The sequence below is a fragment of the Hemibagrus wyckioides genome, linkage group LG03 (genome assembly GCF_019097595.1).
Source record: "Hemibagrus wyckioides isolate EC202008001 linkage group LG03, SWU_Hwy_1.0, whole genome shotgun sequence".
Lineage (NCBI taxonomy): Eukaryota > Metazoa > Chordata > Actinopteri > Siluriformes > Bagridae > Hemibagrus > Hemibagrus wyckioides.
The window spans coordinates 10,195,654-10,209,899 of record NC_080712.1 but is presented as its reverse complement, the minus strand read 5'-3'; the positions used below and the strand labels follow the sequence as shown (position 1 = coordinate 10,209,899).

Genomic DNA, 14,246 nt, shown 5'->3' with positions numbered 1-14,246 from the left:
ATACCATCCATCCTGATGTGACAGTGGGTAATGATACTCGCAGTCTTTCTGACCTTACAGCTATCATATTGGTGCGCACACTAGCAGGTGCTCAGCTTGATGATGAATCATTAGAGCCAGTGTAGATGCGTTGGTCTCATATGAGGGAATAGTAGATGAGAAGGAAACAGTCAGCAGCAAGTTCCCATTCAAGATGAAAGACCTCACGCTGACCATGACTCTCTTGAGTCTTGGGCGCCTGTGGTTAAAGCTAATGGCAGAGCCTGTGTACCACTGTGTACCATGCTGAGAGGCAAATCAGAGATAGATACACTATGCTCTTTATTAGCTGTAGTATCATGTATCATTCGAGATTTTTAATACGTTTAAGCAGTTAAGCTCATTTTTGTGTGTGTTTCAGCTGTGTGAACCTGCAAAATCAGCAGCATGTGTTAGTAATGTGTGCTGTGGCATTCTACATGATGGAAAACTATCCGCTAGATGTTGGGCCAGAATTTAATGCAGGAGTCGTCCAGGTAAGGACATACACACATTCCGAAATACACTATGTAGCCAAAAGTACATCAGACACCTGACCATCACACCCATATGTGATTCTTCCCCAAACTGTTGCTGCAGAGTTCAATGCACACAATTATATAGAATGTATTTGGATACATTTGGACAATGCCCCTGTATATAAATCAAGCTCCATGAAAACATGGTTAGCCCAGGTCAGCGTGGAAGAACTTGAGTGGCTTGCACAGAGCCCTGACCTCAAACCCTACTGAACACTTTTGGGATGAACTGGGGATGCTGACTTCGCCCTAGGCCTTCTGCTCTTTTGGCTGAATGAGTACTAATCCCCACAGCTATGCTCCAAACTCTAGTGGAAAGCCTTCCCAGAAGAGGGGAAGTTATTATAAAAGTTAAAGGGTACTACATCTGGATTTATATGTCTGACATGTGGTCTAACTGTCCGTATACTTTTGGCTTTGTAGTGTAGATTCTATTAGATAGACACTGATAAAATGAACATTTGAGTCCACAACATGGTTTCCTTTGTGCTGTTAAGAAACCAGACACTGGCCACATTCAGTGCAAATTTACACAGTAGCAGTGAAGAAGTAAGGGAATGATTGTGTATTCTATTGAATGGAGGAAATTGTGATAGGAAATTCCATGCTAGAAGCAAGTTCAAATTGATAGGATGGCTATGGAACTCAAATAATCTTTCTTTACAATCATGGTGAACAGAAACTGATTTCAGAATGCAGCAGAAAACCACCTTGAGTTCTACTCCTGCCAGTCAAAAACAGGAAATTGAGGCTACTGTTTTTACAGGCTCAAGAAAACTGACCAGCTATTGTTAAAAACAATGACCTAGTCTTTTCTTCTGGTCTTCTGGAGTGCTCACCTTTATCCTCTGATTAAGCATGACTATCCTAAAGAGAATTGGATCTTTCTAGGAGGCCTCCATTCCCATCCACAGGGCATCAGGTCTTCAGGACTGAATGTTTGACAGAGGATGAAAACTCTGGCAATAACTCTGTAATACGTTGCTGTGCCTTCAAAATAGCGACAAGTGACAAAATAGTGACTTTTAAACATAAATTTGTTGACTGTGGTTCTAATCTCATGTTTTCCCCTCTCTAGGTGTGTGGCATAATGCTCTCAGCCAGTGAAGAGGCCACTCCGTCTGTAATCTACCACTGTGCACTGCGAGGTCTAGAGCGATTGCTTTTGTCTGAGCAGCTGTCACGCATGGACGCTGAGACGCTGGTGAAGCTGAGCGTGGATCGTGTTAACATGCCGAGCCCACACCGCGCCATGGCCGCCCTGGGTCTCATGCTCACCTGCATGTACACAGGTGTGCCTGGAGAGGAAGGCAGGACACATTTCAGCTCACTTTTACCCCCCCCCCCCCCCCCCACTGACCCACCTACTAATAAACATCCTGCAACTGAACAAAACAGCCCCAACTTCATACTAACACACCTGACTAACACACAACACTCTCTTCACATAGTCTTCACAGTAAGGAGAGGAAAAGGGGCTCTTTTTATTTTGCTTGAGTGAGATCAGTTGGCCACTTTTGTTGTATGTAATAGATTTACATATGAAATACGCCTTGTATGTTGAAATGAATAAGTACAGTAGTTCAAAATAGTTTAAAGAGGCGTGGCACACTGTTAATAAGCAATGACGTTTACATAAGCTGACTGGCAACCTTTTTGTTTTCCCTCTACAGGGAAGGAGAGGGGGAGTCCTGGTCGGCCGGCTGACACAGACCCCACTGCTCCTGACAGCGAGTCTGTTATTGTTGCCATGGAGCGTGTCTCAGTTCTTTTTGATAGGTATGACTAAAGCTTCTATGATCAAGATGTATGTATATGTGTGTATAGCTCATGCATATTAATGTTCCAGTAGAAGGTTTTTTCTTTTTGCTTTTTTGACCGCTTCATGTTTAGTATGGTTACTCTTATATCCGAATTCAGGATCCGTAAAGGTTTTCCATGTGAAGCACGTGTGGTAGCGCGAATCCTGCCCCAGTTCCTGGATGACTTTTTCCCACCGCAGGACGTCATGAACAAAGTCATTGGAGAGTTTCTGTCTAATCAGCAACCTTACCCACAGTTTATGGCCACAGTGGTTTATAAGGTGGGTTTTGAATTGCTTTTAAATGAAACTTGACTTCCTCTGTTATTAATAGTGCAATAATTCTGCTTTGAGCTAATAAGTAAATTATGTGCATTTTGTATTCTTGTATTATCAACATCCAGAATATGACGGGATACCCAACCAAACATGCAACAATGTGTGCATGTCATATCAGGGCCAAGATCTTATCACAAGATATGAATCTCTCACAAACTTTCAAGGCAGAATGATTAGATTTAAGCAAAGGAAAATAATGTGATTTTTAGATTTCCATTACAACAACCCATTATAACATATGATCATAACACCAATATTCTGCGTAGCCCTGTTATTATAATTTGCACTTTTGGTCCCAGGTGTTTCAGACACTCCACGCCACTGGTCAGTCCTCCATGGTGCGAGACTGGGTGCTGCTTTCACTTTCCAACTTCACACAGAGGACACCTGTTGCCATGGCAATGTGGAGCCTTTCCTGTTTTTTCGTCAGCGCCTCCACCAGCCAGTGGATATCTGCACTGTATCCTTACACACGGTTTCACATACATACTCAGACACACGCACTTCCTCCTGGTTTATATTCTCTACCTGTAGTGAAGCAGCACTATAACAATTAGGCTTTCTAGTCCAAGTTGGTGTAATGGTATTAAAAAAACAATGCTGTCATGTGTAAAAGAGTCATTTAATTGGTTCCCTTTTTTCTGAAAAGAAAAACTTCAAGATGTTCAAGATTATACAGACATGTAATGCCCATAAATTACAATCCCATTGCAGTCCCATAACAACTTATTTTTTCTTTCGCCATTAAAAAAAACCCTGACTGACCTTGAGATCACAAGAGGTTTCGGGTAAGAGGCCACTGTTGGGATGCCTTTTCATAGGCTGGTCTCAATTCGTAAAATAAACACTGGTGCACTCCAAGCTCAAAGTGTAGAAATGCATTCCTCACAGTATGTTACAAGGATCATTTGTTTTCTGTCCATTAGCATGTTTAGTTTATGTTCAGCCATCCTCATGACTGCATTTGGAGCTGTCGTAAGTATTTGTAGGATCCTTTGCCAATCACCTATTGGTCATACTTTAAGATTTAAATATGAATTATATCTCTGTAGACTATTGTACAATCGCACTAACACTAAAGCTCTAAACCAGGGGTCCTCCAAGTTTTTTCTGTGAGGGCCACATAATTTTTCCTTTCTTTATTGTGGGGCCAGGTCGGTCTGTACCAGAAAATTACATGGGCCAGAGTTACTAATACTAGGATTATTGTAGAGATTTTATTATGATTTTAAATGTATTTATTATGCCTCCTAATGCTAGAATAGTTTATTATTTTATTATGCACCATACAGACAAATGATCATTAATTTTCAAGAGATATATAGCCTATTAAAAGAGCATTATTACTATCATAATCACATTTTTTTTATATTCAGTGGTATCATGTTTATTCGTGATGGTACGTTATGTTGAATATACCATTCTGTGAGTAGGTGAATTTAATAATTAGGCTATGTTAACAAATAATAAAGCTATGTTAATAACAATGGGAAATTTTAGTTTGAAAGCCAACCTTTATTATCAAATGCTGATATAAGAAAAACGTATTTAAAATTTTCAGAATGCGCCTCTGACAGAGGGCCGGTCAAAATGTGGGAGTGGGCTGCAACTCTAGATCTGAACAACATAAATGGCTGTAAAATGTACAATGTGAAGCCAGAGTAAGTCACAGAGTAAAAAACAAACAAACATCGGATTACATTATATCATGAACTCACTGACCATTGACCATGAGTTCAGTATGTGTACAAACTTCTTCTTCTTCTTCATCAGTTTTTATCTTTAACTGCCTCATCCAGCCTGCCTCACGTCATCAGTCGCATGGGCAAGGCAGACACAGTGGACGTTAGCTTGTTCTGTCTGGTAGCTATGGACTTTTACCGACACCAGATTGATGAAGAGCTGGACCGCAGGTCCTTCCAGTCCGTTTTTGAGATGGTGGCATCGCCCGGTAGTCCTTACTACCAGCTGCTGTGCTGTCTGCAGAGCATTCACCAGGACACGTCACTATGAGGCACACGCTTCATGCCAGTAGACTGGCTGTAAAGTACTGCTTATCATGCAGGACATAGTAATCCAGTGGGTGTAGACAGTTTACTTTAACCATAGGACCAAACCACAGAGGCAACATAGTACACACTAACAATACACCAGCTTTACAAACAGCAACCATAGCATGTCACGTAACATGTGCTCTGCAATACAGAGCTGCCTGTCAGTCTTGTTCATTGTGAAACATGTCGGGGGGGTGGGGGGTGAATCAGTACTTGATCTAGATGTAAAGTCTGAAGGCGAATGTGGGGATAAGAGCAAAATATTCTTCTCTAAACACTCCTTCCTGCTCGCTGACATATTCACAGTGAACAGATGATTGTACAAATCCTTTTCCCAGGTTTAGGAGCTCATTTTCCCAGCTTCGCAGCTTTGCATCTCTTAGCGTTGTCGAATTTCAAAACTGTCCAAGAACCGCAAAGTTAAATGCTCACTCGAAACATAATATCTGCATGAAAGAGTAAACGTTTTTAGCAGAAGACTTTTCTTCTTGAAATCATTCCTTTGTACAAAGATTTACCCGATCGGTCCTTTAGCACTTGGGGAAAGTAGAGAGATTTAACTGTAAACTGACTTGATGATATGATTCTCCCTCTTATGAGGAAGCTTGCATAAGCCATGTTGAAAGAAGATGCTGATGACATTATTTACATGTATTTAAAATGTAAAATGTGCTTGATATATATTTTTAGGGCTGTGAAATGGTAGAATGAACTGGCACAAAGTTTACCGTTCTTTAACAACACCAGTTGTCTCTTGATTTATTTTTATTTTTATTGTTTTTGGTTTTTATGTTTAAATATATTATTTTTTATTTCAATTTGACACCCGCTCTTCAGTGATGCAAAAGTGAAGCCCGATGCAGAAAGGCTTGAAACAGCCGTAGTGCTCTTAGGTGTTTTTAGATTGTGGAGTCGTAGCAGATAAGAATACAAAGTGAGCTTGTTAAACTGGTGTCTGCACTTACAGTGAATTTGATGTAATCCGTTTCCACCTTCTGAACTGATTTTTTGACGTTTGATTTGTTTTAATGCTCAGGATGTAATGTGATTCTTGATCTAGTGTCACAACCGGAAGTCTATTTTTTATGTTGTGTCGCAACTCATGTAAAATGTATGTAAGAGAAGAAAATATTTGTGTTATACTACTAAAACTCTGCTGCATGAGAATAGCCATCTAATGCCAGATGGCATGAAGAGACTACATTTACTGAATGTTTGCAAACCACTTCCCTCGACGTAAACAATGTGTGTAATGATAAACTGACAGCTTTCACTCTCTGAAGGCTTGGAGCGAACAATCAGATCGGAGGTGTTTAGACAGCTGAGGCGTCCCTTCACTGTAAATAGAAGCCTGGCAGCATCTTGTATATTTAGCCTGCAGCATGCCGTTGTCTGCTTTTAATATTGAGTCTTCATGTGATGTTAAAACCACAGTGGAGGAGAACGCAACACCTGAAGTATGGCGACCAACTTGGAATAAATTTGATTCTCTATCATACCACGGCCGTGCGATTTCTTGCGTTACTGTTATCTCGAGGTATGTATCCAGTGCTGCGTTGTTTTAGCGATTATAGAGAGTCATCCTTTCGCATTTTCCAAGTTGAAATGTACAATTTTATAGACATGCCCGGTCAGTGTTTCATGCACCTGAAGATTTCAGCTTCAGTGCTGCTCTAAAGTCTGTATTTCCTTCTGCAAATGTCTTCTCCACCCAAGCCTGTAAATCCCATATGGGATGAATCAAATACAAAGAAGAAGAAAAAGACGCTGATTAGAATGGACGGTAGGTTGGCTGGTTTGATTTTTAGCATTTAGGTTTTCTTTCTTCAATATCTGCCTCTCCCTTAGCACAACCTTCAACCCCTAGTTTCGCTTAAGCTAGTACGCTTCAGTGCGCTTTCAGTGTAACTCTGTATACTTGAGGCACAGGTCAGTCAACTGACCGTAGATGAGGTGAGTAAAGACAGCATGGATTATGAAACTGTTTTGTCTCTACTTACTCATCTACTGCCCTGTTCAGTCAGGAAGGCTATGATAGTGTTGCACTGGAGCTTCCTGAAAACTTAGACTGGTGTGTTAAATATTCCACTCTGCAAGCTGGTGGAATGAAGATGTCGTATTTACTGTTATGGCATATTTTAATATAAAACTACTGGAAAGATTATAATGTAGTAATAAAATGTTTAAAATTATTTCTTTTGTTGATTTGCTTTTATTTTCTACCTTCTACATGCATATCCTCATCCTCATGTTCAGTTTTTAATTTTATTTTTTAACCTCATAATAGTCATATAGTTATATGTATATAACTTAATATATGTATATACACACATAATGTGTGTCTGTGTGTGTTTTACAAATTACATCTATAAGTGTTTACTAATGGCTTTAGACAGCTGGTTTGGACAGTGTGCAGTGCTAATCCTCTGAAGCGTTTAGCGCTCCCCGTTCAGCAGGACAGGGGATTAAATGAAATCTCGAGCTGGACCAGAAGGAGGCGAGATCTATTAGCATGGGAAACAAGATAACTTCAAGACTCAACAGATTGTGTGTCCAAGTAACAGATTGCCAGTGGGTGACAAATTCAAGGGAAAAATAAACCCCGGTGACTGTGTTCTACTCCAGAGGGCATTTGAGTGAAGATGCAAATCAATGCAAAGATCTTCAGACTGATCACTTTTAGTTATCCCATTCCTGAATAGTTTCTTTTAGGATGATCCCGTCATCCGATCTCGCGTGACTTCAGCTCACGTCATACACTATATTGCCAAAAGTATTCGCTCACCTGCCTTGACTCGCATATGAACTTAAGTGACATCCCGTTCCTAATCCATAGGGTTCAATATGATGTCGGTCCACCCTTTGCAGCTATAACAGCTTCAACTCTTCTGGGAAGGCTGTCCACAAGGTTTAGGAGTGTGTTTATGGGAATTTTTGACCATTCTTCCAGAAGCGCATTTGTGAGGTCACACACTGATGTTGGACGAGAAGGCCTGGCTCTCAGTCTCCGCTCTAATTCATCCCAAAGGTGTTCTATCGGGTTGAGGTCAGGACTCTGTGCAGGCCAGTCAAGTTCATCCACACCAGACTCTGTCATCCATGTCTTTATGGACCTTGCTTTGTGCACTGGTCCACAGTCATGTTGGAAGAGGAAGGGGCCAGCTCCAAACTGTTCCCACAAAGATGGGAGCATGGAATTGTCCAAAATGTCTTGGTATGCTGAAGCATTCAGAGTTCCTTTCACTGGAACTAAGGGGCCAAGCCCAACCCCTGAAAAACAACCCCACACCATAATCCCCCCTCCACCAAACTTTACACTTGGCACAATGCAGTCAGACAAGTACCGTTCTCCTGGCAACCGCCAAACCCAGACTCATCCATCAGATTGCCAGATGGAGAAGCGTGATTCGTCACTCCAGAGAACGCGTCTCCACTGCTCTAGAGTCCAGTGGTGGCGTGCTTTACACCACTGCATCCGACCCTTTGCATTGCACTTGGTGATGTATGGCTTGGATGCAGCTGCTCGGCCATGGAAACCCATTCCATGAAGCTCTCTGCGCACTGTTCTTGAGCTAATCTGAAGGCCACATGAAGTTTGGAGGTCTGTAGCGATTGACTCTGCAGAAAGTTGGCGACCTCTTCGCACTATGCACCTCAGCATCCGCTGACCCCGCTCCGTCAGTTTACGTGGCCTACCACTTCGTGGCCGAGTTGCTGTCGTTCCCAAACACTTCCACGTTCTTATAATACAGCTGACAGTTGACTGTGGAATATTTAGGAGCGAGGAAATTTCACGACTGGATTTGTTGCACAGGTGGCATCCTATCACAGTTCCACGCTGGAATTCACTGAGCTCCTGAGAGCGACCCATTCTTTCACAAATGTTTGTAAAAACAGTCTGCATGCCTAGGTGCTTGATTTTATACACCTGTGGCCATGGAAGTGATTGGAACACCTGATTCTGATTATTTGGATGGGTGAGCGAATACTTTTGGCAATATAGTGTATTTCCTAAAAATGCATTAGCAAGACGGAAAATGCCGATGACAATGATTATCACACATTAAAACACCTGACGGGAATATACACTTATATCGCCAAAGGTTTTGGGACACCGAATTCAGGCGTTGCGCTCAGCCCCTTAGTTCCAGTGAAAGGAACTCTTAATACTTCAGCATATCTAGACAGTTTGGACAATTTCATTCTCCCAACTTTGTGTGAACAGTTTGTGGATGACCCCTTCCTGTTCCAACATGACTGCACACCAGTGCACAAAGCAAGGTCCATAAAGATATGGATGAGTGAGTTTGGTGAGGAGGAACTTCACAGAGTCCTGACCTCAACCTGATAGAACACCTTTGGGATGAATTCAAGTGGAGACTGTGAGCCAGGCCAAAACTAGGACGTCTGCCTTTACATGCACTTGAATGTAATATGGAGTTAGCCCACCCTTTGTAGCTATAACAGCTTCAACTCTTCTGGGAAGGCTTTCCACAATGTTTAGGAGTGTGTTTATGGGAATTTTTAACCATATTCCTCTAGAAGAGCATTTGAGGTCTCACAGTCTCTGCTCTAATTCATCCCAAAGGTGTTCTATCAGGTTGAGGTCAGGACTCTGTGAAGTTCCTCCACACCAAACTCGCTCATCCATATCTTTATGGACCTTGCTTTGTGCACTGGTGTGCGGTCATGTTGGAACAGGAAGGGGTCATCGCCAAACTGTTCCCATAAAGCTGGGAGCATGAAATTTTCTTGGTATATGCTGAAGCATTAAGAGTTCCTTTCACTGGAACTAGGGGGGCCGAGCACTGAAGCTGTTCTGGCAATATTCTGCTCTTTAATCTGACACCATTCTGCGTGTTATATCGTATCATATATGAACCAAGACACTACGATCACGCTGTTGTTTGTTTCTGTTCGCACGTGCACTTCTCCAAGCTTTTAGTGGAAGTAGCGCCCCCTTCCCCACCCCCTCCTCCTGTCTAAAGGAATCCTGAGGTCACGTGACCAAGAAGGTCCACACAGCAGTGGTCCTCTCCTTAAAAGAAAAAAAAAAAAAGTCCCTCTTACCTCCTCTCCAGCTCCCACCAGCTGGCTTTTGTTTTCGCAAAACAGTATAACACATCCGTGGTTACTCTTCTGCGACGTTTTATTACGCATTTATGACACATCCTGAATAAGGGAATAAGGAGATAACGGTGAACTTTGGTGAGTTAACTTTTAGATACAGCTTGTCCCGCTTGTGCTTCAGTGCTTCAGGGTTACTTTGTAAACGAGCATGTAGCATGACACGTCTTTCCTGTTATTAAGTTATTAATATTTGATCACTTTAGTAGGGAGACACTGACACCGTTATGTTCCTCCCACTGAGCAGCTGTTCCTTACCACCTCATTATAGCTCGGATTAATTAATATTTAAATCATTATGATCACGGAATGAGGATGAAAGCGCAAAGGGATATTCTGTAGTGGTCGTGTATTTTGTTTCGTTTCATTTTTTTTCCTCCCCTCGAAATGATAACTCGGGAAGTTTTCGACACCTGTGGAATAGTTTGGATTTTAGTTAAGTCTCAAACAACCTGGATCTCCAAATTAGGATCAGGTCTGAAGATGATTGACAAGGCTGCCGGCCAACAGTCTTTGAGAATTGGGCTGCTGCTGTTTCAGTCGTCATGGCTACACAAGGCGACGTGGTAATGTTATCCAATGGGAGCGTGGGGGGCGGGTCAGGGCCAGGTAGCAAGGGTGAATGAGTGTTGATCGCAGAGGCGACGAACAATAACGGGAAAGTTAAAGCTGGTCTTAAAGCATGTGAGGAAGTGCATGTAGAGCGGGTTTACCTTTTAATCTACATAAAAACATTGTAAAGAGTTTTCCAGAGGCCCTAAAGATATCTTAGACTGAAGTATTTGGGGACTTTTGACCTTTCTTGTATGTCCAAAGTCTTAATGTGTATATTAGAAATACACTGCATGCAGAAATACATTATATAACACTTAGAAGCTGTTTCTTCCAATTCTTCTTTTTATTATTATTATTATTATTTTATTTTTCTTCTTCTTCTTATTTTTCTTCTTCTTTTTCGTAGTAGTAGTAGTATTGCTCAGAAAAACAATAGAGGGTTTGTGGATGTTTATAATAATTTTCCCCCAATGTTTATTTATTTATTTATTTTATTAGACTTCTTCGTCACCTCTAAGCTTACTTCTCTCACACTTTGCAGGAGGTGTTCCATAAACCAGGTTTGCACCAGGATGTTTCCCTCCTGACGGCGACTACAACAGAGAGGATGATCTCACCTGAATGCTACATTTAGCCCGTCTGCTCTGCATTCGTGAAGCCCTCGACAGCCGCGTGTGAAAGAAGGCTAACACAGACCAACGATGTTCAGATCATCTGAGGCGAGCAGACGACGTGCTAATAGCCAGGCACTGGGCCGCGTCAGAGCGGTGGAGGTAGCTCGAGGGAGGACAGGTTACGGTTTCACTCTCTCTGGTCACTCACCCTGTGTGCTGAGCTGTGTCCTGAAAGGCAGTCCGGCCGACTATGTCGGCCTGCGTGCTGGAGACCAGATCCTTGCCGTGAATGACATCAATGTGGCGAAAGCATCCCATGAGGATGTAGTCAAGCTGATTGGACGCTGCTCGGGCGTGTTACACCTGCTCATCGCTGAGAGCGGACAGCTGGACTCGTGCTCCAGTGACGAGGAGCTCGGATTCCACGAGCACAAAAGCCACTGGCTCCGACCAAAGATGGACTCCAAGACTTTGGGAATAAACCGTGCTGAGCGTGTGGTGGCTGAGATGCAGTCTGGAGGGATATTCAACATGATCTTTGAGAACTCCTCCAGCCACTCCTCCAGCAGCTCGGAGAAAGCGGCTGCAAAACGGAGACCTATCTCTGAGCTGGACTTCCTGTGTGGAGACCTTGAGGCTCAGAGGAGCGATGTGAACCTCCTGTCAGAACAGGAAATGGCCAGAGTGCTGCGTGATGACTCCGTGTTCGTGGAAGTATTTGAACCCGAGCGGCAGGAAGCTGACTCAGCAGGCATCCTTAATGTCGGCATGATAGTGGGCTACTTGGGTTCCATTGAGCTGGCATCAAGCGGTGCCAACCTGGAGAGCGACAGTGTGCAGGCAATACGTGGCTGCATGCGCCGCCTGCGAGCTGAGCACAAGGTGCACTCACTGGTGCTGCTTGAAGTGCTTCATGACCGCGTACTCCTACGCAACGACCGCAGAGCTGTCCTGGCTGCCTACCCGGCCGAGAAGCTGGCATTCAGTGCCGTTTGCCCAGACGACCGCCGATTCTTTGGCCTGGTCACTATGCAGGCTGCTGAGGATCATGGCATGAATGCAATTGCAGATGAAGACCAAGGCTCAAGAACCTCCTGCCATGTCTTCCTTGTTGATCCTGAGCTCTGTCACCACAAGGTATTTTTTAATCACTTTTTTTGTAGTAAAAGGTGCAGTTTGTTATTTTAAAAGTGTAATTTAATTATGAACTGATGGGGTTGGGTCTGTTGTTCAAAAAAGAAAAATAGTCTATGTTTTTATTGCTATTTCAAATTGCCTTTCAGCAGGAGGCAATAAAAACAACAAACTGCTCCTTTAACGCTCATATCCATTTGGTAATTTGGTTTAATGTTTTGTTTATTTCCGCATACACTAAACACTTTGCGTTGTCTAAAATGTATGAAACAATTTGTAAATGCATCTGTATTTATAAAGTTATTATTACAATTATTATTAAGGTACATCAAGGGATCTCTCGGCGCTTCGGTTTTAACTGCACTCCTGATCCGGACACTGGGGGCTGTTTGGAATTCCCCCCAACATCACAGCCACTGCTGCAGTTTGTATCAGTGCTCTACCGTGACATGGGCGAGTCCATTGAAGGCGTACGAGCACGAGCGTTCCTCGATGGTGATCTGGACGCTCAGCAGAACAACAGCACCAGCAGCAATAGCGACAGCGGAATAGGCAACTTCCTGCCCGAAGAAAAAAACAACCGCGTCCTTTTGGTCGACCTCGGTGCCAATCCTGCCCGCCATGTACCCACGGGATTATGGGAAAGTGCACAGGGATGTAGGAACCCTGGCGCTCAGGCTGGTCTCCCTTCTCCATCTCCTCCTCCTCCTCCTCCTCCCTCTATAAATCATCGTAACGGCTACAGGCATGAGTTCTCTGAGCCACACCCACACTCCCACACAGACCCGCCCTCTCTGTCTAACAGACACCTGAGCTCCTCCTCCCGGCTGGATGTATCTGGACTTCCCGCCCGCCACCATTTCCCCGCCCACTCTAAGAAGGGTGCAGGGGGCCAGCGCTGGCTCCCTGTCCATGTCCTGAGAGAGTGGCATCAGGGTCGCAGCAGCGATCAGGAGTCCTATAGCGAGTCCACAGACGGCTGGTCCAGCGCTAACTGCAGCACACTGCCGCCTCCCATGAGTAAGATCCCGGCTGATCGGTACCGTGCGGCACGAGACATCGCCTCCCAGCCCCATCGGCTCCATGCCCACAAGGACGAGTGGGCCAAGAAGCTGTTCGGGACAGAGAAACAATTTTACGAGCATCAACAGCTTCCACAGCAGCACAATGGCAAGAGGGCTAAAGAGTCAGAGAAAAAGGTATGATGTCTATTTATTAGTTTCAAAGCCTGCATGAACTTTTACTCTGTTTCTCTGTTCAGAACTCAGACGTCTTTACTAACGCAAGAGACTCTTAAATAAAACAGACTAATGAGCAGAATTAATCAGCTGTTATTACAGGACTGTACAGCTGGCATTTGCTTGCTGAAATAGTGAAACATACAGTGAGGGAAAGAATTATTTGATCCCCTGCTGATTTTGTACGTTTGCCCACTGACAAAGAAATGATCAGTCTGTAATTTTAATGGTAGGTGTATTTGAACAGTGAGAGACAGAATAACAACAAAAAATCCAGAAAAACACATTTCAGAAAAGTTCTACATTGATTTGCATTTTAATGAGTGAAATAAGTATTTGATCCACTATTAATCAGAAAGATTTCTGGCTCCCAGGCGTCTTTTATACAGGTAAGGAGCTGAGATTACAGTAGGAGCACTCTCGGGGAGTGCTCTTAATCTCAGCTCGTTAACTGTATGAAAGACACCGTCCACAGAAGGAAGCAATCAATCAGATTCCAAACTCTCCATCATGGCCAAGACCAAAGAGCTGTCCATGGATGTCAGGGACAAGATTGTAGACCTACACAAGGCTGGAATGAGCTACAAGACCATCGCCAAGCAGCTTGGTGAGAAGGTGACAACAGTTAGTGCGATTATTCCCAAATGGAAGAAACACAAAAGTCAATCTTCCTCGGTCTGGGGCTCCATGCAAGATCTCACCTCATGGAGTTTCAGTGATCATGAGAACGGCGAGGAATCAGCCCAGAATTACACTGGAGGATTTTGTCAATGATCTCAAGGCAGCTGGGACCATAGTCACCAAGAAAACAATTGGTAACACACTAC

The 14,246-nt window shown here is 43.4% G+C and overlaps 2 protein-coding genes across 6 annotated transcripts in view; both read left to right on the top strand.

Moving 5' to 3' along the window:
• The window catches only part of htt (huntingtin), a 39,572-nt gene extending 32,629 nt beyond the window's left edge, over positions 1 to 6,943 (top strand). For 2 of the 3 annotated variants that reach the window (XM_058383764.1, XM_058383750.1), the window contains 6 exons: positions 401 to 515; positions 1,636 to 1,867; positions 2,231 to 2,336; positions 2,478 to 2,640; positions 2,997 to 3,157; positions 4,497 to 6,943. In XM_058383764.1, coding sequence (XP_058239747.1) covers positions 401 to 515; positions 1,636 to 1,867; positions 2,231 to 2,336; positions 2,478 to 2,640; positions 2,997 to 3,157; positions 4,497 to 4,710 — 991 coding nt within the window. In that variant the 3' untranslated portion in view covers positions 4,711 to 6,943. The remainder of the gene's footprint in view (positions 1 to 400; positions 516 to 1,635; positions 1,868 to 2,230; positions 2,337 to 2,477; positions 2,641 to 2,996; positions 3,158 to 4,496) is intronic. The other variant, XM_058383756.1, reaches the window with a different exon arrangement.
• A 2,860-nt stretch (positions 6,944 to 9,803) lies between these two features.
• Positions 9,804 to 14,246, top strand: part of rgs12b (regulator of G protein signaling 12b) — a 67,963-nt gene continuing 63,520 nt past the window's right edge. For all 3 annotated transcript variants that reach the window (XM_058382867.1, XM_058382857.1, XM_058382877.1), the window contains exons 1-3: positions 9,804 to 9,959; positions 10,975 to 12,184; positions 12,505 to 13,380. In XM_058382867.1, coding sequence (XP_058238850.1) covers positions 11,135 to 12,184; positions 12,505 to 13,380 — 1,926 coding nt within the window. In that variant the 5' untranslated portion in view covers positions 9,804 to 9,959; positions 10,975 to 11,134. The remainder of the gene's footprint in view (positions 9,960 to 10,974; positions 12,185 to 12,504; positions 13,381 to 14,246) is intronic.